The sequence below is a fragment of the Meriones unguiculatus genome, chromosome 18 (assembly GCF_030254825.1).
Source record: "Meriones unguiculatus strain TT.TT164.6M chromosome 18, Bangor_MerUng_6.1, whole genome shotgun sequence".
Taxonomy (NCBI): Eukaryota; Metazoa; Chordata; class Mammalia; order Rodentia; family Muridae; genus Meriones; species Meriones unguiculatus.
The window spans coordinates 21598510-21621246 of record NC_083365.1 but is presented as its reverse complement, the minus strand read 5'-3'; the positions used below and the strand labels follow the sequence as shown (position 1 = coordinate 21621246).

At 49.8% G+C, this 22737-nt stretch overlaps 1 protein-coding gene across 2 annotated transcripts in view; it reads right to left on the bottom strand.

Moving 5' to 3' along the window:
• The window catches only part of Pla2g4e (phospholipase A2 group IVE), a 60821-nt gene that overhangs the window by 11572 nt on the left and 26512 nt on the right, over positions 1-22737 (bottom strand). For both annotated transcript variants that reach the window (XM_021647592.2, XM_021647591.2), the window contains exons 2-12: positions 19630-19702; positions 12926-13062; positions 11593-11724; positions 10629-10669; positions 9644-9686; positions 8719-8782; positions 7710-7870; positions 7533-7619; positions 7142-7179; positions 4301-4430; positions 3302-3438 (exon numbers count right to left, since the gene is read on the bottom strand). In XM_021647592.2, the coding sequence (XP_021503267.1) occupies positions 3302-3438; positions 4301-4430; positions 7142-7179; positions 7533-7619; positions 7710-7870; positions 8719-8782; positions 9644-9686; positions 10629-10669; positions 11593-11724; positions 12926-13062; positions 19630-19702 (1043 nt within the window). The remainder of the gene's footprint in view (positions 1-3301; positions 3439-4300; positions 4431-7141; positions 7180-7532; positions 7620-7709; positions 7871-8718; positions 8783-9643; positions 9687-10628; positions 10670-11592; positions 11725-12925; positions 13063-19629; positions 19703-22737) is intronic.

Here is a 22737-nt window from a genome sequence, read left to right as displayed (position 1 = left end):
GTGCTTTCTCTTGTGCCATATTCATTCCCGTGATTAGGACACTAATTCAAGATTTATTTCCTGGGCTCGGGGCTTAAGAACATTGACTGCGCTTCCAGAGAAGCCAGATTCAATTTCTGGCATCTACATAAAAGCTTACAACCATCATTAACTCCATTAGACATTAAATCTAGGGGACCCAACACCCTCCTCTGACCTCTGCAGGCACCGGACAGGCACACAGTGCCACAGACATCATGCAGGCAAAAGACCCACATACATAAAATAGTTTTTGAAAAGATTTGTTTTCTCTCTTTACTCTTCCTCTTCCCCCCTCCTCCCTCCCACTTCTTTCTCATTCTCCACTTCTCTTTTCCTTCTTATCTTACATGCAGACTGTGGTAGGTGGGGGCAGGGAAGCTGGGGCCTGAGGTCCTCTCTGTCTCCTGTCTGCCCCACACAAGTCCGGCATGGCTCTGCTGAAGTGAGTCAACTTTATAGTTATTTAGGAACAGCCTTTGTACGCAGACCCAAAGTCCGGGTTGGGGCCAGAAAGATGGTTCCGCAGGTAAAGGTGCCTGCTGACAAGCATGCCTACCCGAGTTTGATCCCTGCCATCTGCATTGTAAGGGAAAGAGCCAGCTCCTGCAAGTTGTCCTCCACGTGGGCATGTGCATACAAGCATGTGTGTGTACACACAGATATGCGCGCGCACACACACACACACACACACATGTAATTCAGCTCCCCAGGTCAGGAGCTGAATGACCCTGAACAGTGGTCAACTCTCTTTTCTCCAGTTCAGTGATCCTTAGCTGGGGTCTGGGTCTGTCTGATTCTGTTGGATCAAACTTCTGGATGTCAACATGGGGAAGGGCCTCTCTTTATTCTGTTCCAGAGGGTTCCTTGGTGGCAGGGGAATTTGTCTAAGGATGCCCAATGATACAAACAGGAGCCTCCTTTCTTAGGATTGGTTCCAAGAAAGATGGAAGATGGATGATTTCTTCTACAAATAGTACTCTGCCTTCCATAAAATTTGCTCTGCTACTTTCATACTTTCAGAAAAGCTTTCCCAAACTCATTTGCTGGTGCTTTATTTACTTATTCTTCATTTACTGACAGGGTTTCGTGTAGACCGGGCTGGCCTCCAACTCAGTATGTAGCTCAGACTAGCCTAGAACTCCTGATCTTCTTGCTTCTACTTCCTATATGCTAGCTAGTATAACAGGCATGAGCCGCCACCCTCAGCATGCTGATCTTTGTTTTAAAAGGAATGTTTCCCATGCTTTGCTCCAGTTCAGGGGACCTGTGAACATTTCAGTCTAACAGTCCAGCTGTGCCCGAGGCCCTCTCTGTGTTCTACATACCACACAGCAGTCTAAAAAAACACTACCGTGTTCCCTAGGTCTGCTGAAGCAAGTTATCATCGTAAACATATTTTATTTTATTATTATTACTTATTTTGTTTTTGTTTGCGGTGGGGGTCTCATTATGTAGCCCTGGCTAGTTTGGAACTTGCTATGTAGACCAGGCTAGTCTCCTTGAATTCATAGAAGTCCATCTGTCTCTGACTCCTGAGTGCTGGACCACCACATCAGCTATAATAATAATAATAATAACAATAATAATAATAATAGTTGTCATTATCATCATCACCATCATCACCATCATCATCATTTTTTTAAAATTATGTGAGACATTGACTCCCTCTAGAACTGGAGTTCCAGGCACTTGTGAACTGCCTGTAATGGGTGTTGGGAACTAAAGTCGATCCTCTGCAAGACCAGAATGTGCTTTCCGTAGCTGGGCATCTCTCTAGTGCTGTGAGCTATCTTTACAGCTGTCCGGGGGCAGCCACTGAACACATTCCCTGGATGGAGATCAAATTCCAGGTCTATGACTCCTGCTGCGAATGACGTGGGACAAGTGCTTTTGGCTTCTCCACTTATAAAATGACAGTGGGGGAGTTACCTGCAGGCTCCTCCTTACCCGCAGGTTCTCCATCCAGAAACCCAACCAACTGCGGGTTGAAGTTATTCAGAAATTTCTCCCTGTCTACTGAACCTCCATGGCCTGTCATTTTCCCCGAGACAAGAGAACATACCTGCTACACAGCAACTACATTGGATTGGTGCCGTAAGTAATCTAGAGATGACGTAAGGTGCCTGTTAGGATTGTGTGGGCGGCATTACGTAGACTCCACGTCATGTATATGAGGGGCTTGACCATCAGCTGATAGTGATATCCCCGGATAGCCTGTTCTAGTCCCTCTTGGGTGCTGATGAACATCTATGCTTGGTGCAGAGTGCAACGCACACTCTAGCCCAGGCGATCCAAAGCCTCCAGCATCTAAGGAGTAGATACGGGGCCTGGGGTGGTGGGGGCATGAGGGTTTCCCAGGACCAGTTCACATCCAGCCCCTCTGATGAGAGCTACGTGGAGCTCCAGCAAAGGAAAAGGCACAGCAGGGCGACTCAGGGCTAAGTCCCTAACAGAGTGAGGCATGACTCTGGCAGAGAGGCTGCCTGCAGCCCCAGGGTGGTGTGATGACTTTAGTGAGCTCCTTCCGCTACATAAAATGTAAAAAGTTCTATGCCATGACCATGTTATATAAAGATAACTGTGTTGATGACCTTCAGTGAAACATTTTCTTTAACCCACAAGTTCCTTTATTCCTTATGAAATGAACAAATAACACCTTCATTTTTTTTGGCCCCTGGTGCTATGCCTCTTGTTAGAGTTGACCTTGCCAGGCTTCATTTTGGGAGCCCAGTGCCCACTTCCCTTCCACCTCAGCAGAGTGGGGAGGAGGCAGCCCTGTGCAGACTCTGCCTACTCCTCTCAGCTGCTTGAGGAGGTCTGACAGGGCAGAGATAAAGATAGGAAAGGATAACATTGAGGGCCTGCAGGAAGGCAAGCCAGAGCAACCGGGCTAGCTGTACCCATCCTGGGAGACTGGGCCCAGCCCCAAAAGAAGGCTCTTGCATCTCACCCAGACAGACAGAAACACCAGGCTCACTCATTCTGTTGATGAGTTTTCCTGGGCTGCTGCCACAGCCCCAGGGACATAGCCAGCAACGGCCAGTAATCAGTAGCACAGTGCTTAATCCTCGGAGAGGCCAAGACTATTACTAACCCCACTTTACAGATGGGCCAGCCGAGTCTGAGAAATTAAACCGAATGTCCCAAACCCCACAGCTGTGCATGGTAGAGCTCCTCAGGCATCCTGAGTCACTCTTCCTTGGAATGGGAACTTTCAGAGTTCCACCAGATCCCAGGCTACTTCCTCTGGGCTCCAGCAAGATGGTGCCCAGCTCCTTACCAGGTTGCACCTGACAAGCCAGTGATGTAAGTAGAACAGTCCAGAAGGTTCAGCTTCTGAAGCCCCAGCAGGTGGCCATACATGGCGACCATAGACCTTGTGCCGCCGCCCGTGGCCATGATGGCTATCCTCGGTACCTGTAGGCACAGAAGCAGACTGCTGGAAAGAGCTCATCCACAGACAAAGACATGGAGCGATCCCAGCTTAATAAAAATGGAGGAGAGCAGAGAGCCAGTTAGAGAACAGGGAGGGGAAGGAGACGGTTCGAGGCCCACCTTTCACAGAGCAGTGGGGTGCTTGGTAGGGTGACCTTTGCTCTAATTCCAGTGATACTATCAGTAAGGAATCTGCTGTCTAAGCCAGGTAGATGCTTTCATCTCATCTTTGGGGCCGACTTCCTGTCTCCAATTAGTAGGGATGGTAAGATCTTTCCTGAAGCCGAAGCCCAGTCACAGCTCGGCTCCTGTCTCAGCCTACCTTCTGAGGGGAGGAAATGGGGGCGGGGGGCACTATAGCTGCCTCTAGGGGAAGAGGCAACAGGTTCTGGGAAGGGAAGGGGCTTCTCTTCAACTTCCTACAGGTGTCATTACGCTAGTAGAAAAGAAAGAGAAAAAGTGGGTGAAGGTTGGGGTTTGGGTGCTTAAGGTGATAAAACTTTCAAAATGTTTCCTGGCTGAGTGAGATTGTCATCTCGCTGCTGTATCAGTAAGACAGCTTAGTCATGTCAGGCTCCTGTGCATGCATGTGTGTGTGTGTGTGTGTGTGTGTGTGTGTGTGTGTGCGCGCGTGCGTCCCACCCCTACCCTGGTGAATACACAACTGAACCACATACAGCAGGGCTCTTGTCCTGGCACCAGGACTTCAGTAGCTAGAGCAAACATAGAGAGCCAGGTGGTACAGCAGTCACCACGGGGCTGAGAAAGACAGAGTGGCTAACAGAAGGTAGGACCGATAGCCCAGAGTGACCCTCAGCCGAGGCCAGTGTCCCAGCTTACCCACCTCGTCCTCACGCAGGTCCTGTTGCAGCACCTGACTTAGTGCCTTGTCCACCACCACCTTCCGCTTCTGCAGAAACTCCACCTCTTCCTGGCACAGGCTGAATCCAAGCCGCACGTCCAGCGAGTCAGGGCTGTGGGAAAGGGGACCTGTAAGCCTCCACCTCCAATCAGCAGTTGTGGGACTGAGTTCTGGCACGAATCTCTTCTGTGATTGCGGGCATCTGCATTCTCATCTGCAAAATGTTTACTGGCGGGCACTGCCTCCAGTGCCTAATGAGACACTGGGCATGAAGCCCCAAAGCCTGAGCTAGCTCGCTCTAAGCTGGTACTTGTCTAAAGACTACGACTGGACCTGTCTGTACCTTCTGCCTCCTCAGCAGGATCTGAAAAGTTCCAAGAGGTTTCTCCAGGAACCTTCTCTACCCCAAAGCTGATATGAGTGACAAGGGTCCCTTAGATCCCTTGGGTAAAACTCCCAAAAGTATAGACTTTTGTGAGCCCTATAAACGAGCCCTCTGCTCCCACAGAGCTCCCTGCTCCTTCTGAACCCTCCTTGCCCACAGAATCACACTTCTCCTGCATGCTTGTGCAGCTGACAAAGCCACTCACACCCCTTATCTCACCGTATCATCCCCACAGTTCTTCAAGGCAGATGAGGCAGGAGCTGCCATGACATGCCAGACACTTGCTCTCTCTTTATCACATCCTTTGCCCCAACAAGCCTGGCATATAAGACCCTACCAGACCTGTGCAAGCTCAGCTCATCTACTAGGAAAGACCCACCAGGCTCTCAGAGACTGCTTTCTGAACCCTGGTTAGCGTTGGTAGAATGTTCTTGTGGAATGTCTACACCTCACCCTTGTTCATTCAAGTGCTGATTTCTCTACCCAACTCTCTGGTTTCAATCCAGACATTGAATTGTGATACTTATTCTAAGCACCACCTGTCTCAACTGTGTGTAAACATGCCAAAATAAAACAACCAGCCACAATGTTGAGCAATGGAGAGGAAGGAGTAGGAGGGAGAGGGAAGGAGGAGCCAGAGGACAGAAAGGAGTGGGAGGCAGAGGAGGAGAGAGAGGAGAAGCTGGAGGAGAGGTCTTGGAACAAGGTGGAGAAATGGACCGGTACTAACGTATCACTGAAAGCAAGTATAATGGGTAAAATCTGAATGGTAGAAACTATGAGGGCTTGGAGGTTTAGGAAGGAGTAACTATTGCCCAGCATTGTGTTCTAGGTTAATTAAATAAATCCCAGTCTCTGTGTGGTGATTTGGTTATACAGCTGTTTAGGATTAACTGAAGCTTTACTAAAAGATCTATCAATAGCAAATATTAAATGCCATTTCAACAAATGGCGCCCAACGTGGGGCTCTACTAAAAGATAATTAATAGTAAATATTAACCACCCAATACAACAGTTAGGGTCTTTATTTTCACAGGAACCTCTCTCTCTCTTTCTCTCTCTCTCTCTCTCTCTCTCACTCACTCTTTATTATTACCTGTATTCCTGAATCCCCTGATGCCCAGCTCTCCCAGGCACTCTGACCTGTTTCTGACCTATCTTAGCTTACTAACAAAGCTGTGTATTCTTGAAGGCAGGGCCAGAGGCTTGCCAGCAACTCTCTGCCTGAGAAATTGACTCTCTATGAGAAACTGGCAGTCATGGGAATGAATAATAACAGTAGAGTTGGTGGACATTTGCTGAGCGTCCCACCCACCGTCTAGTATTTCACATGCATTAATTCTTCAGATTCAGAGAACAACTGAATCGCAGGTGGAGAAAACTGAGACCCAGTGAGATTAAGTAATTTTTCTAATGACAAATAGCAAACCAAACTAGAAATAAAAATTACCGGAGAGAAGATGGCTTAAGTACTCTGGCTGCTCTTCCAGAGGACCTAGATTCAATTCTCAGCACCCGTATGGCATCTTAAAACAGTCAGTAACTCCAGTTCCAGGGGCTATAATGCCCCCTTCTGGCCTCTGCCAGCACTACACACATATGGTACATAGGCTTATGTGCAAGAAAAAACACTCATACACATAAAATAAAAATTACGAAAAAATTCTAGTCATTCAATTTTCAACAAGGGTGAAATTTAACAAGGGAAGCCACAGTCTTTTCAATAAATGATACAGGAGCAGTTGAATATCCACAGTGTAAGATATACATTATACAAAGTGAACTAAAAATTAGTCACAACCTAGATATGAGAGCTAAAACTAAAGAAAAGGTGGGAGCGAATTTTCACGATTTTGGATTAGGCAATATTTCTTGGATTTGGCACAAAAGATACAAGTGACAAAAGAGAAGACAGGCTTCAGTAAAATTAAAAAGCTTTGGTTTTCAAAAGACACCATGAAAGAGGAGCTGGAAGGCAGGGTTCAGCTAAGACCTGAGCTCAGTTCCCAGCACCTACATGGTGGTTCACAACCATCTGTAACTCCAGTTTCAGGGTACCTAATGGTACCAGGCACGCATATGGCAAACAGATAGACAGACAGACAGTTAAACAAAGACTCATACACAATACGAAATAACACACACACACACAGAGAAAATATAAAGCCATCCCACAAAAGTGGGGTGGATATAAAATACCTGTATCCAGAATAAACAAAAAACTTTCATAAGTTAATAATAAGACAGAGCCCATTTAACACATGGGCAAAGGATTTGGATAAACACATCTCAAAAAACATCTACTAATGGCCAATTAAGTCCAGAACAGATGCCCAACCTCATTAGCCACTGCAGAAAACACAAACCAAACCACATGAGATTCTACCCCACACCTACTCCTTCGAGTTAGGGGGAAGGACAGAAAAAGGGTACCTTACCAGGGTACAGACTTCATGTGTAATTCATAGTTCTCTCCCTGATGAGAAGAAGGCGAAATGCCTGTTAGAGTTGACGACTGAGGGCAAAGGGAACCCAAGCAGAGAGGTGGAGACTTAAGACTTCCCTTTCTTGGACTCAGCAAGCATGCGTGCTCACAATTACGCGCACATACATGCAAACATACTCCCTCCCCATATCCTACTTCTGGACATGACATTCCACCATCCTCACCCAGGCTCTACATGTTCCCTGGTTTCCACAAAGGCCTACAGGGCCGTTCCACTGAGAGACTCCACATGCTGCCTTCCCCATGTGTCTTTGGGCTCTTCCTATCTCCCCGCTCCAGGAGCTAAGCAGCCCTGGGACCCCTCCTCAGACCCAGTTGCTCACCACAGGCAGGGTTACCGCCAGGCCATCGGAAAGGCAGTCGAGGGGCTGGCAGACGGGGCCGTCCCTGTGTGCGCCACAGCAGCAAAGCTAGAAGGACGGGTGGGCTCCGTGAGGGGCTGAGGGGCTCCTCTGTTAGCCCTCCATCCCGGTTCCCTCCTCCTCTCTTCCCCCACGTACCCCGCAGTTCCAGGGGCTCTTCGGTGGCTCCACATGGAGTTGGGGCTGGAAGTACTTAGGGTAGTGGAAGCGGGCAGGACTGAGGCAGCAGGGCTCCAGGTGGGGCGGGACACACTGGGTCTTCTCAAACGAGTCTGTCACCGACACCAGGAGGCGTTTGTCTGAGAAAGAAGATGCAGCGTTGGAACCCTGGGAAGCTTCTTATCTCTGCCTCCCATTTAGCTCAGCAAAAAATCCCATCTTGGCATAGCGGTTAAGAGTACCTGTCGCTCTTACAAAGGCCCTGGTATGGTTCCCAGCACCCACCTTGCCAGTCACAGCTGTTTATGACTCCCGTTGCGGGGGGGTCCGATGCACTTGGTGCACATATGTATGAAGAGGCTAGGCGGGCCCTCTCCCCCCACCCTCCGAGTCACCAGCCCACTCAGGAGAACACGGACCTCCGTCAGATGGTCAGCTCGGGAGCAGACCCACCACCCCGCCCTGCGACCCGAGCCCAACTCTCTGCCCGTGTCTGTGGGGCCACGCTGCTCTCCTCCTGCGAACAGCCGGTAACCCATCCTAAGAGAGGTACGGAGGGTGGACGGTAGCATGCGTGGGTCACTGGGTGTCTTCTAGCTGGGAAACACCGTGAACTGGGCGCTGCTGGGAAGGTGTGGCTTGAGGACCACCTCGGCCCCCCTGCCCGCACCACGCGCTGCCGTTGTAGCAAACTCAGCCACAGGGGGCAGCACTGAGTCCTAGGCCCCAGGACTCTTGGCAGGCCTGAGGGCTTCATTTGGATCCTTGGAAGAACACACCCTTCGCAGAGGGGGGTGGAGAGGCTAGGTGTCTGAGGACGCGATTTGGAGTTTGAACTTTACTTCCTCAACGCGGAGATAGACCAGACCAGGTTGAGTTGACCTGGTTCCCTGAGCTCCAACTTTACCTCTGTGCAGCTTGGGAACAGTCTTACCCCGCCCCCTCCATCCCCCAAACCCGCCGTTAGACAGAGCAGGGAAATTCTCACTTTTCTTCCTCTTCTTTGGCCTCCTGGATTCTGCGTGGACCTCCAGGCAAGAGACTTGGCGAGCCTGTAACAAGGAAAAAAGATGGTCGTCGCTGGGACTCTCAGCACGGGCCACCTCCTCCCTCTTCCAGTTAGAAGGGAAGAACCAAAGACTCAGATGATGAGTTCATTGCTGTCAGCCCCGGGCTTAGGTTGCTCGAGCCGGGTTTGCGGCAGACAATGCTGAACCCACAAGACATGGTGCCTCACTCCAAGAGGGGGAAGACAAATCTGGGACGCATCACTGTTTGCTGGGAGCCATGTTCATAGGGGCTGACTTGAAACTATTCAACCGTGCAAGTGAGAACTTGGAATAAAATAGCTTTCCAAGAAGCAGAGGCCGGGCAAAGGCCCCAAACACTCTGCTTTTTAAGGGGGAAGTTTCCTAGGACACTGGGTATATTCAGTTAAAACAGCTATGAATTTTATTTATTTATTTATTTATTTATTTATTTATTTATTTATTTATTTATTTATGTGTGTGGAGATGGTCTGCCTAGGTAGACCAGGCTGGTTCTGAACTCATAGAGATCAGTCTGTCTCTGCCTCCCAAGGGCTGGAATTAAAGTCATATACCTCCATGCCTGGCCTACAAAATAATTTTACTATTGCTATCATGCCTGCAGATGTGTTGTGGGTGTCTAAGTTTAGGAGAAAGATAATCTTTGGGGGATGTAGGGTACTGGGCAATGGTGATGCCCCGATACTTCTTGCCTTGATCTAGGAGCTCAGAATGCAGCCCCATACCTGGGTGCACCCGACTGGGTTAACCAAGTTAGTCTAATTCCCCATGGACAAGGCCCCAGGCTGCACCCAGCACCCCTCCCCCGAAAGCAGCAGGCACATGTGGCCTCTGGAGCTACTCGAGCCCAGAAGGACAAATTACCACCAGCACGCCGTTGGTGACGAGGGTCTCTGGCGAGGAGGGACTGAAAAATTAAGAAAGAACTCCTGGTCAGGAACAGCATTCTCGGCTGAATCCTTACGAAAGCTACAAAGTCTAGAAATCATTTTAGACTTGGTCGTACAACAGCAGACTCTTCTCCGTTATCATGAAGAACATCTACTTGAAAAACAAGGTTTGAGACAGACGCGGTGGCATACATCTGTCACCTCAGCACCTGAGCGGCAGGAGGATCAGAGCTCTAAGCCGGTCTCTGTAAGATCCACCTAGATCTAGGGCTGTAGGTTGCCAAGGAGGAGAGTGGCGGACGTTTAAAACAGAATGTCCTTGGTTGGAGAGAATGTCCACGGGGAGGTGGGTGTACAGGTAGGAGTCCCGTAAGACTGCAGCCCATCCTCTACAAACACTGTACCAGCAAAGCTTCCGGGCCTTAACTAATGTCAATATTAAATATGGGTATCATATGCATGCAGAGCCAGAAGAGGCCAGAAGGGGGCATCAGACCTCCTGGAAACGGAGTAGTTTTGATCTACAACCTGGCAGTTAGGAATTGAGCCAGAGTCCTGCGGAAGAGCAGCCAGTGTTATAAGCCACTGGGCCGTCTCTCTAGCCCCCAGCTTTTGTTTCCCCCTCCTCAGGTTCTGGCCGAGGGTTAGGATGTTTGTTCTGACAGTTCTGGGTCAAAGAGGAGAACCCTTTTCCTGAATTACTAGGGACTGAACTTTGTGCATTAGGCCAGCATTCCACCAGCAGAGCTACATGCCCAAACCCTAGGTCTTTAAAAGACTACCGGCTTCAATGAAAGCAGAACCGCAGAACCGTGGCGGAGCCTGTGCACCCACGCCCTTCACAAGCTCTCGCGGTGGAAGCCAGCCCAGTGAGGCTGGGCCAGGAGAAGGCAGCACCAAGGCAGACTGGGCTCTCAGGTCCCGGATCTTAGCCAACACGCAGGGCTGACGCCACTTACTTCTCAGCCAGCAGGAACTCCACCTCCAGCTCCTCCATGCCCTGGTGAGAGAGGAAGGTGAGGAGGCCATTGGCCACATCTGCATACCCCCACCTCCGAGGACCCTCCACCCCTGTAGACCTGCCATGCCATGCCCGTACTTGGTCCTGGGGCCACAGAGAAGGAACGGCTGCTCCCAGCTCTTGGTGCCCTCTCCACCTCTCTTTGTCCCAAGTCTCTGACATTAGGACCAGCACTGGCAGCTTAGGGGAGAATCAGGTGTGGGCATGACACCTGGCCCTGAATGTGCATTCTTCTGTCCCAGAGCACTGGCTTTCTATTTCAGCTCACAGTACCCCACTCTTGCCTGTCTTCCCGTGGGGCTCAGGGCTTGGGCGAGGGAGTTCTGAGATGGTGCTCCCATGCCTTTTTGTGTAACTGGAGGTAAGCCCTAGCTTCACCGAGCCTCAGTTTCCCCATTGGAATTTACAGACACAAAGGTAGAGATGCCTGTTCTCTGAAGTACGGCCAAAGCCCAGGACAGCATCTCACCTACAGGCACCCCAGTATTTGTGGGGTGATTTGTGCCTTGGTTCTTTCCAGTTCTGAACTTCTCTGACTTTCCCCATCTACCCTAAGGCATTCCAGGAACAGGACTTGGAGGTAAGAAGAAGGCAGCCAACAACCACATTTCTATTCAGTATCCCAAACACTAACTTCTAGGTGCCTTAATTGCGCTTCCTCATCTAAGCTTTACAGTAATCCTGCTCAGAGGAAATATTGTCACCACTGCATAGAGGAAGAAGCAGAAAATAAGAGGACTTAAGTAATTTCCAAGCAAGTGAGAGAGCTGGGATCTGAACCAGAAGCCTACCCTGTCCCAGCTTGCATACATTCTCAGAGAGGCCCACGCAAGGGTATCACGGTAAGCCAGAGGCTACTCCCCAGGAAGTCAGAGGCTCAGGGTCTGTGAGCCCGCACCCACCTCTGGGTTGAGTGGGAACTTTACATGGGTTTTGTCCCGAAAGCAGAGCTTGGAAAGGTCATAGAGGACTGTCAGGAGATGGTCATTTGCTGTCAATGTGTCTTCATCACAGACACTCAGCTCCAGTACGTTCTAGAGGAGAGGAGAGAGAGAGAGCAAACCTGGTTACCATGGTTGCAGTGACCCACTCCCAGATGAAGAGACGAGACCTCAGAAAGTGAGGTCTGAGGAAGGGGGACACAGAGGCTTCTGCTTGGATGTCAGAGTCATTTGCAGGGACATGAATCCAGGGTGGAAGAATCTTTCTCCAGCTTCCTGGAGGATGCCATCCCCCTGATCTGATCTCAGGAGATTTTGATCCCTTTAAAAGCTTGATAAGCACTGGGCTGTGGTGGCACATGCCTGTAATCCTAGCACTCGAGAGGCAGAGGCAGGTGGATCTCTGTGAGCTCAAGGCCAGCCTGGTCTACAGAGTGAGTCCAGGACTACCAAGGCTATACAGAGAAACCTGCTCCCTCCCTGCCCCACCCCCAAAAAAAAGAAAGAAAAGAAAAAGTAGTGGGTCTCACTGTACAGACCAGGCCTGCTTCAAATTTGCAATCCTCCGATTTAACCTCCTGAGTGATGAGATGACAGGTGTGAGCCACCACAAGTGGTGAAAAGGTTTGTTTGTTTGTTCTATAGCGATCACAACCCTCTTGAAAAACAAAAGAGCTTTTTGTTATCTGAAGTGTCAAGCCTTGACTTTCTCAGGATTGATGCCTTCATCGCCAGGTCAAATTTGTCTCAAGGCTGCCACAATTCAAGATGCTCAAGGAGAATTCTACAAGAGATGTCACCATGACTTAGACCTACCATATATCGGAAGAAAAACAGCACCATGAAACAATGACTCGGTGAGTGAAAGAGCACACACCCGAGGAAATGGGAGTAAGAGAAAGGCAGTTGAGGATGGATTTAAGAGGAAAGCCTCAGGCTGAAATTAGATCAGGTTGGACCTGGTTAATAGAATGGCGTTTCCTTCCTCCATATTTTCTTGCAGGGAGCATACTCTGGAAGGAACGGGAAATACAACTTGTTCTGAAGCAAGAGATAGTCAGGGCCAGCAACAATTAGGAGGACAGGGGGAGTTAGAAGGTAGAAGGATTAGCAGACTCTGAGGGATACACGCAGGGAGAAGGAAATAGTGGTGGGGGGTGGGGTGGGAGGAAGACAGGTTAGTAAGACAAGCAGGAAGACAAAGAAACAGCCTTAAGAAGGACAGACAGACACACGCACATGCATAGAGGTGGCTGGGAGGGCAGGCACACCCGTGTGGTCCTCTGTGGCTCACCTTGACTTGAGTCTGGATCTGGAAGGTAAAGCTTTCATCCCACTCTGGGTGTAGGCAGTTGGAGATAGTTCTGGTCCTCAGCTTCTCCTGAGAGGCGGTAGGCAGCCAGAGGGTCACAAAGCAGTCTGTCTGACTCACTGGCCAGGGAAGACAATGGGAGAAGAGGAAGAAGAGAGGAGATCATGGAGTCGGGAGAGAGCCTTAGACAAATCTCTTCCAGAGCAGGGTATCCTCTCAGTTGATAATCTTCTCCTGATCTGGGGTTCTACCTCTCTGGCTTGGTCCTAGAACCCCAAGAAGTTCACACAGACCTCAGGCTATAGGTTTCATGGGATGCGGACAGATCTAGCTGGTCCTTGTGATGGACAGGGGTAACCCAATGCAGATGTACCCCAGGCTCTGAGCAAACACCTTTGATGGTCGATCTTGGTTGTCAACTTGGCTAATCTGGGATCAACGAAGACCCAAGCACTGGGCCATTCCTGTGAGGCATTTTCTTAATCAGATGATTTGAGGCAGGAAGACCTGACCTCATTCTGGGCTGTATCTTCTGGTGGCAGCCAGGATAAATTGACACAGAAGAAGGAAGCTGCTCTTTGCCGGCTTGCCCTCCTTCTCACTGGCAAGGCCATCTATCTTGTTGCTATTGCATTCCTCCACCAATATTAGAACCAACTTCTTTGGGATTCCAATACATTCTGAAGACCAGCATCTCTCTAGGAATACTCCAGGCCTACAGCGCTACATTGGGACTATGAGACATCTAACCTTATGGACTGAGCAACTACTGGACTGTCAGCATTTCCCATCACAAGAAAGCCGTGGTGGGGCTATTTAGATCACATCCTGTGAGCCCATCTAATAAGTGCTCTTTTAATACATACATTCATTGCATCAGTTCTGTTCATCTAGAGAACCCTCACCAACATACACCTGTTGATTTGAAGCAAGATAAGCGCCACAGTGCTCCAGATGTCAGGGAGACACCTGGAAGGCCTATGCCAAAAGTCTAGTTCACCTGTTGTCCTAGCACCGAGGGAACCAAAGTAGGGCTGAGCTGAGGAGAAGCAGCAGGGGAGAAAAGCGCAGCTTTCCACAAGTCAGCCAAGGAGGAGCATTGTGGGGTGGGGCTCAAATGAAACAAGGGACAGGGGCCACACCCCCATATCATTTAACACAGCTGCACCCAGAAGGTTCTCCACACAATACTGTTCTCCTAACATGAGGTGTAAAATCCAGGAAACCTTCCTAGTTGTGGTCAAGTGGCTTCTTTCACTTTCAATGAACAAACCAAATCTGGTATTGTCCCACACGCCCTGGGGAAGGGAAACCACTTTGACTTCTCTATGACTTCTGAGAGTAACAGAACGGATAGGCCTAAGAAGAGCCTAAGCGAGTCCTCCGGAGGAAGGACAGCAACAGGGCTGTCTTTGTCGCCACCTCGGTGGCCTGCTGGGGTAAGTCCCAGGGGTGCAAACCAGATCTGTAGAATTCAATGGAAGTCAATGGTTTCCACGGTCAGAAGCCCCGTGTGCGATGAAGCTGGTGAGGATGGGGGTTCGGCTAGTTCCCGACTATTCCTAGTACTCTCTGTGTGAGTGGAAGCAGAGCTGCCTCCCCGGGAACTGAGGCCTGTGCTGTCACTTCGCCAGAAGTTCTTCAGTGTCTGTAACTGCATTTTGCAACCTGTGTTCTGGCTTCTGATCCCAGTCAGTCTTTGATGGCTCACCAATTGGCGAGCAGGCACTCCCAGCCCTCCTCACACTGAGTAAAGGTGACAGGCCAGCTCCCTTTACCTGTCCCTTTAATCCACACAGCAAGACAAAGCCTTGATGGAGTGAGAAGAAAATGATGACCTCATCATCCAGGCCCATCCTTTCCAGGTCCACCTGTTCTCTCAACTGACTCCAGTACCTAGGCCAGAAACCAAGGCGCCCCCTTTGATTCTCACCTTGAGCCCTCAACTGTACTGCTGCTACCTTGGTGGCAGGCCAGTATCCTCTCTGGAGCTTTTCCCCTGGGCCTCCTGTCTCCTATGTTGTCCTAGGTCAACTCTTTCTCATAAGAGAGAGAGCTTCAGTTTAATGGCTCCCATCTGGCTTCAGAAAGGAGTCCCATCCTTACCCATCATCCTTACCGTTTTCTCAGCTTCAGCCTCATCTCTCCACCCTTCCTGACTCCCACCCCTGCCCTGCTTACGTTGATGCGCATACTCATGCTCATACTCACACACCTACTTGTGAATGTAGACACCCAACCACACTCACTCTTACTCTGACTCTGGGACAAGCTTAGTCACTCTTACATCTCCAAAGGGGTTGTGCTGCCTCACCTCAGGCCTTTGTGCCTGCTGCTCCTTCGGTTAGACCTCTCTCCTCTCTCTCTCCTCCATCCCTGACCCTCTTTCCCTTCCCCTCTTTCTTCCTTCCTTCATTTCTTCCTACCTTTCCTCCCTCCTTCCTTCCTTCCTTCCTTCCTTCCTTCCTTCCTTCCTTCCTTCCTTTCTTCCTTCCTTCCTTCCTTTTATGTGCGTGCGTGCGTGCGTGCATGGGGGGGGCCGGAGTTATGCACAATGTGCACGCAGTAACCTGTAGAGGCAGAAGAGGGCATCAGATCTCCTGATGCTGGAGTTACAGGAGGTTTCAGTTGTGAGCTGCCGTGGATGCTGCTGGGAATGGAACATGGATCCACAAGGGCACCAAATAGTCTTAACAGTTAAATCATCTGCAGCCCCCAACATCCTTCCTTTCTACTTTAACCCACCCTTCTCCTCACTAGCTTTTCAGGTTTTAGAAGGGATCTTCTCTGAAAACTTCCTTTGAGTGTCCAAGTCTGCCCAGGTGCCTCTTAGCTGCAAGTAAGTCCCCTGCGCTGCTCCTGGGAGGGCGTTTGCTATTGCTATACTGGCAGAGCAGGTCCAGCCATTGTCTTCATCACCCTGTGAACACCGAGAAGGCCAGGGCTTGCAACCTTGGGACAGAGTAGGCACTCACTAGACAGCTCTTAACTGAATGACTGAATAACAACTTCCTGCTATGGGGCCGTAGCAGAGGCCAGGAAATCCCAGCAGGTCCAGGTGGGCAAGTCAGAGCGCATAATTGCTCTGTTTAAAGGGAGACTCACCAAAGACCTGAGCGGGCCTCTTGGACCCCTCCCTTGGCTTTTCCTGATGCCAAGCCCTTTCCCCACAAGGGCCTGGGACATTCTTCTCAAGTCTGCTTTCTATGCAGAGGGATTCTGCAAGACCTATTGGTTCTGTCAGATCACTTAGCATATATGACTTAAAGGACCTTGTAAATGCCTTTGCTCCTCTAAAACTGTTCCTCTTTTGTCAATCCATGCCTAAAAATTTCCTACTGGATTCATTAAATAAAGCCTAAGGCTTAAATCTTTGGCCCAAGGCTTAAATTCCAAATTATGATTTTAAAAAAAAATACTCTTGCCAGGAATGGTGATAAGTGTTATTTAGTTTTTGCTTCTTTGATACAGACTGAGACATATCTGGAAAGAGGGAATCTCAGTTGAGGAACTGTCTCCATCAGATGGGGTTGTAGGCAAGTCTGTGGGGGTGATTTCTTGATTAATTATTGGTGTGGGAGGGTCCAGCCCACAGTGAGCAATGCCACCCTTGGACTGGTGATCCTGGGCAGCATTAATTATTATTATTATTATTTTAGTTTTTTGAGACAGAGTTTCTCTGTGTAGCCCTGGCTATCCTGGACTCGCTTTACAGACCAGGCTGGCCCCAAACTCAGAGATCCCTCTGCCTCTGCCTCCCAAGTGCTGGAATTAAAGGCGTGAGCCACCATCTCCCAGCTGATCCCAGGTTTTATAAGAAAGCAGGCTGAACAAGCCATGGAGAGCAATCCAGTAAGCAGCACTCCTCTGTAGTCTCTGCTTCGGTTCCTGCTGCCAGGTTCTTGCCTTGAGTTCCTATTCTGGCTGGTCCTCAGTGATGGACTGAAATCCGTAAGATGAAATAAACCCTTTCCTCTCACATGTTGCTTTCCATCAGTATTTTGTCACAGCAACAACAACAAAAAATTAGAACATCTGCATGCCTGGATTCCCAGCACTTGATGCAAGAGGAACAAGCGTTCAAGGTCGGTCTCAGTTTCACCATAAGGACGGTCTAATGAACAAACAAACAAATAAAGAAACAGCAACAATAACAACAAAACGTTCCTGGAAGAGACAAGATGGAGCAGGTGATCAGATGCTCATACTCAAGCCTTCATAGGTTTTTTTTCAGTTATTTTGCAGAAAACTACCTCCACTCAATACATTAAAGGTTGGGAATAAGGAGAGCATAGCACACAGGGAAGGGAGCGTGGCGGGTCTGTGTGTGTGTGTGTGTGTGTGTGTGTGTGTGTGTGTGTGTGTGGTGACGGTGGCAGCTCTGGGGGCCCAGGTGACAATCTGCTGAGGCGGCACACTAGCTAACTTTAAGAATACTGTTGGTCACAAGGAAGTGATGACTAAACTGGAAATTTCAAAACCTGGGATTTCCCAGGCAAAAGCAGGTTCTAAGCCCCTGTTTCCCAGGAAGTGACAGAGGGTTTGGTCATATGAATGACATGTCTCCTTTCCTGAATTGTAGGTGGCAGAGATGAGTTAATTGTCTTCACAGATGTTCAGAACATTCCTGGGTGGTTACCCCAATATCTCTTGGGACTCATATCTGATGCCCCTAGGGGTACCAGATGGAGTTTTAACTTGTTTTTATCACAGAAAAAGACTCCCAGTAGCTGGGGGTTTCTGGGAGTGCCTGTCTTCTGGCCTGGGCCAGAGCTCTTGAACTCCTGAACCCCCGAATACTCCCTCTTATCAGCCTCTTGACATCTCCAGAAAAACAGACACAGGTTAGATGCCTAAACCAAACCAACCAACCAACCAAACAAACAAACACAAAAACAAAACATTCATTTTGGATTTAAGCTATAAGGGGGGCAATTTTTCCCAAGAGTGATCATGATAATTTCCTACTGAATCCATAGGCTGTGGTGACTGTGGAGTGTAAAGCCAACTAACCTTGGCAGCACCATCAGATGCCATAGCTGCCTCTTGTCCCTTAGGGGAAGTAAGCAAAGCATAAACAAAGGGAATCCCAAAGAGACCCCCGAGGTCTGCTTGCATGACAAGGGGTGTGCGGTGAAGAAGGAAAGGAGACCAGTAAAGCCAGAACGAAGCCTGCTTCCCCACTCGCCAGCCTCTGGGGGACAGGTGTGGCCGGGAGATGACAGAGAAGAGGCCCTTGGACAATGGAAGGTCTTGCAACAAGCACAGGCATGTAGGCTGAGAATGTGCGTCCTGGGTGAGTGGCGACAGGGATGGGGCTGGAACAGACACACCTCTGGAGGAGCTGGAGAAAGGCGTGTGGGAACTACGGCTGAGGGAAGGGGTGGCCCAAGAAGGATTAGAGACAGGAGTGCCTATTCTGGAATAGGCAGGAAAGGCTAAAGAGGTGGCCTGGTCTTGGCCCAGGGGACACTTCATGGCTCCTCAGAGCATACCCCGGTGCGCCGAGAAAGTCCCAAGGAGTCTGAGGATCCCTTGCTTCTCTAGTGGGTCCCTTGGCTGACAGAAGCTAAAGCGAATGCTTGCTGGGATAATTCCCACTGGCACAAGCCTGAAAGCCCCGCCCTCTGGAAGCTGTCTGAATCATGTCGGTCCCCTTGCTGTCTCTGGGCCTTGCACACTCACCCCAGCCCCCCCCCATGCCTGCTCACCCTCCAACCTGCTCTCCAGCATGATTAGAACATGAGCGTCGGGAAGCCATGCAATCCCCCAAGAGCTCATACAGCAGATTCCTCTTCTATCTAGCTTCTGACTGTCTGTGATCTGACCACAGCTTCTTTCCTTAGAACAGTAGTTCTCAACCCGTGGTTCATATCGCATGTCATGTCATGTCATGTCATGTCATGTCATGTCATGTCATGTCATATCATATCTATCATATCATAGCAAAGCATAGCATAGCATATATCCTGCATATCAGATATTTACATTACAATTCGTGACTCATAAGAGTATCAAAATTACAGTTACGAAGTAGCAGTGAAATTATTTTGTGGGTGGGGACACCACAACCTGGGGAGCTGTATTAGAGGGTCACAGCATCACGAAGGTTGAGGACCACTGTCTTCGAAGGGTTCCTATCCTCACCAGCCCGTCTCAGGCCCTCACCTACAAAGCGAGCCTCCCGTGGTGTGATCCCCGAGGCACTGGGAGAGTTGATGGTGTTTGGATACCTGGTGGCCAGCCCGCAGCAGGTGCCCCAAGGACAGAGCCCCTTCTCTTAGGATGCGGCTCCTCAGACCAGGCTTTCAAGTCTCCAGACCTGGCCACTCAGACCCTAGGACCTCTGTGTGCTTTTCTTGGCCTCTGCAGTTCCCACGGCTGTTTGCCCCGGACATAGAGCTTTCTCTCCCTAGAGAGGTCACGCTTTCCTTCTAGTTTAGGCAAGCAGAGGTCCACATAAGGGGGGGAACTCATTTCTTAGACACAGGGCATCTCTGGCCGGGGAGGGGCTGGCATGATGCTAAAGGGCCTCTCCTACTTTACCCAAACTCACCAGTGCTACACCTCAGTGACTCTGGGTCTATGGAATTCTATACAGAGAGACATGCCTGTGCTACAGCTCGGTCCTTTCTCTATCTGGACCCCTAAAACCAGGAGGGAGGAGGGGGGAGGATGACACTTACGAATATCAGCCTGCCGGACATTTTTCATGCCAATGATTCTCACTGTCAACAGATGGCATGGAGACGGCCCTTCCTGCAGATTGAAAAAAAAAAATGGAGTCACTCTTTAAGTACCACCTCCAGACCAGTGTTGCTAGGGGGGTGGGGAGACCTCCTCTCCACACTTGTCTCCCTACCCTCCTGTCTTGCAGCAACTCCACGCTGTTCTGTCATTATTTATTTTGGCTTGTCTTCTCTCCTATGTGCAAGCTTCCAGAGCTGAGACATGCTGCTCTTTTCATCTTTGTACCTCTCTTCTGATGTGTGTGTGTGTGTGTGTGTGTGTACTGTTTGTTAGACAGTGAATGTTCTGGCCCAAGCACAAAAGGAACATTAAGGGAGTCTCAAGATGTTTCTATTCCCTTGGCCCAATGAATAATTTCTTCTTCCAGCCACACACAGAAACTTTTCCCTTGCCCACCCAACATGGCAGCTTGCTCAGAAGGCAGGCACAGTGTGACAGGGAGGGGTGGTAGGCATCTGTGAAGCCTGGGCATCTCATGCCAGGAGCTTACTGCCACCCCGGTCTCAGTTCCTGCTCAAGGTGTTTTGATCTCCCTTGCCTGCCAGGCCCCTTCCTCAAAGCACCCTCCTCCTGGCTTCCTGGCCATTGTGCTTCTCTTCCAGCAAGGCACCTGCCTTCGTTTCGCCATGCCTTGCTATTAGATGTCTGTGTTGTCTTGACTCATGTGCAATGCCTGTCTTTCACAATGACGAAAGCATAGGTAATCTTCCACATGATGACTGATGGCTGTAAAATGACTCTGTCAGTATTGCTAACCCCAGGGACTGGAGCCCTCAGGTTTCTGCCTCTCCCTTCGTGCTTTACTCTAGCAGCTGGACCTGAGCCTTGCTCATTTGATGCTGATGTTTCACCTGTCTCTGTCTTGTTCCAATCACTTGCTGTGGGCCCAGCCATCACGTCCCACCCACCTGAAGCCAGTAGCTGACTTCCTGATGCCAGGCCCACTGTTTCTGTCTTCTGTGAGTTGTTCATTAGCTGTGGGTCCACTTTTGTCCTCTTTCCATCCTGTTGCTTTCTGCTTCCCAGATGCCCCCAAACCACATTTCTCCCACTCTCAGAGGGTCCCTGTATCACATGCACTGCCCATAGAAGGACCATGGCTCTCTTCCTATCATCCTATTCAAGGCTCCCTGACCCAGGCTTCAAGATTATGTTTCATTCTCCCCTCTGCCTCTGTATGACTGGTCTCCAGGGACACGTATTCTCATCAACACAGGACCCCCGCCACCATGGCATTTAGAGGGTGTCTTCCAGTTGTCTCTCTGCATAGAGGCATCATCGCTCTGTCTTCCGAGTCTTACCCAGGGTTTTTGAACAGCCACTGTGAGCCAGGCCCTAGGCTAGATGCTGGAGCCTCGGGGAGGATCCAAAGTAGATTATGGGCAGAGTTAATGTTGAGGACAACAGAGCAAGCTGGCCACGGACTATCGCTGCCCACAACTGGAATGTTCTTGGCATCAGAAGCCTCTCCACAGACGATTGCATTTCCAGACTCTGGAAGACTCTTCTGGCCTAGGGTCCTAGTCTGTTGAGGTAAGGGGCTATGCTCCTCCAGCCAGCCACCCCCCGCCCTGGAGCCAACACAGTGGGAGGCTCCATGCCTCTTCTCTTCAGGTGTCTTGGATTTTTCTTTGGCCTTATGCTCTTTTTGCTAAGACCTCAGACTTGAAGCCCTTTACCTGAGGATGTTGCTCAAGTGTAGTCCAGTCTTTGCAACTGTCCGCTGCCAGTCTCGGGCTGAGACAAATCCTACAGACCCTCCAGCCTATCATGTCTGTGTGCGGAAGCCTGGGAGCTGGTGTCCGTCCACCTCATTCGACATACAGTGCCCAGGGCTTTGAGAAGCGTTCTGTGACTTCTCTGGACAGGCCTAGTGTTTTCTCTTTAAAGAGTATTAAGGTCTGTGGAAAAGCAAAGTTTGCCGTGGAAAGAGCTGGGAGTGAGGGTCCTCAGAATAGCACCACTCAGGGCAATCTGTGTTAGCACTTTTCCATCTTCCTTCCAGACCACTCTGCGACTTCTGTCTAATCAACAGCTGAACAAGGATTCTGAGGAATCAGAGCTCCTCTCTACCTGACAGGGACATGCAATTCCAAGCTCTCTTTCATCTCTCCAACAGTTGCCTTGAGGAGAGAACAGGAGTCAATCTGACACATGTAGGTCCAAGGATCCCTTCTATGAGTATACCTCTGAAGTCTTTGGCCAATCACTTGCCCAAACAGCATTCTGTTGTGAGCCCCGTGAGTTGGGCCAAAGGCTAAACACAATACTACATCTTTGTGGTCTGTGGCCTGTGGCCTGTGGCCTGTGGCAGGACTTCTCTGAGCTCCTCATTTCTCATCCTTCCCTGGGCACAGCAGGTCCTGGGCCTGCCTGGCTGACTGAGGAGGCAAGCATCGCTTTGTAGAAGGAGCGTGTGCTCCTGGAAAGCCTGCCTCGTCTTACTCCTCACCTTCTCAGAGGGCCCTGTCTTCTACCCCCAGTGCCTGCCAGTGAGGGCGGCCATTTCTTCCTCCTGTGTCACTCTCTGCTACGAAACCGGCGACATCAATGACCATGGGGTCACCACAGACTGTATATGTATTCTCTGGAGGTGGGCGGTGGTGGTGGTGATGATGATGACAATGACAACGATGATGACGACAATGATGATGACAATATGACAGCTTTTTAAAGGCAAGCTCTCATGTAGCCCAGGGTGCCCGCAAACTCTTGCCTCTACCTTTTTATGCTGGGCTAATCATGTCCAGGTCTCTGTGGATTTTCTTAACTAATTTTTGCCACCACCTGGAGGCAGTACAGAGAGATAAGGAAAATTCAAGGGGCATGGGAAAAGAAAAAGGTCCCTTGCCCTGGAATCTGATTTTTGTTTGAATATGACTGGCAAAATCAGAAGAAATTGCCTGTATGGAGTTAATTCCTACCTCCAAGGTATCTCAAACAAGACTGTTAGAAACAACAACAAAAGCCCAAAAACAGCCAAAAAAAAAATCTACCACAGACCAGGCTAGCTTACAATAGAACAGAATGTGAGCGGCTTTGGG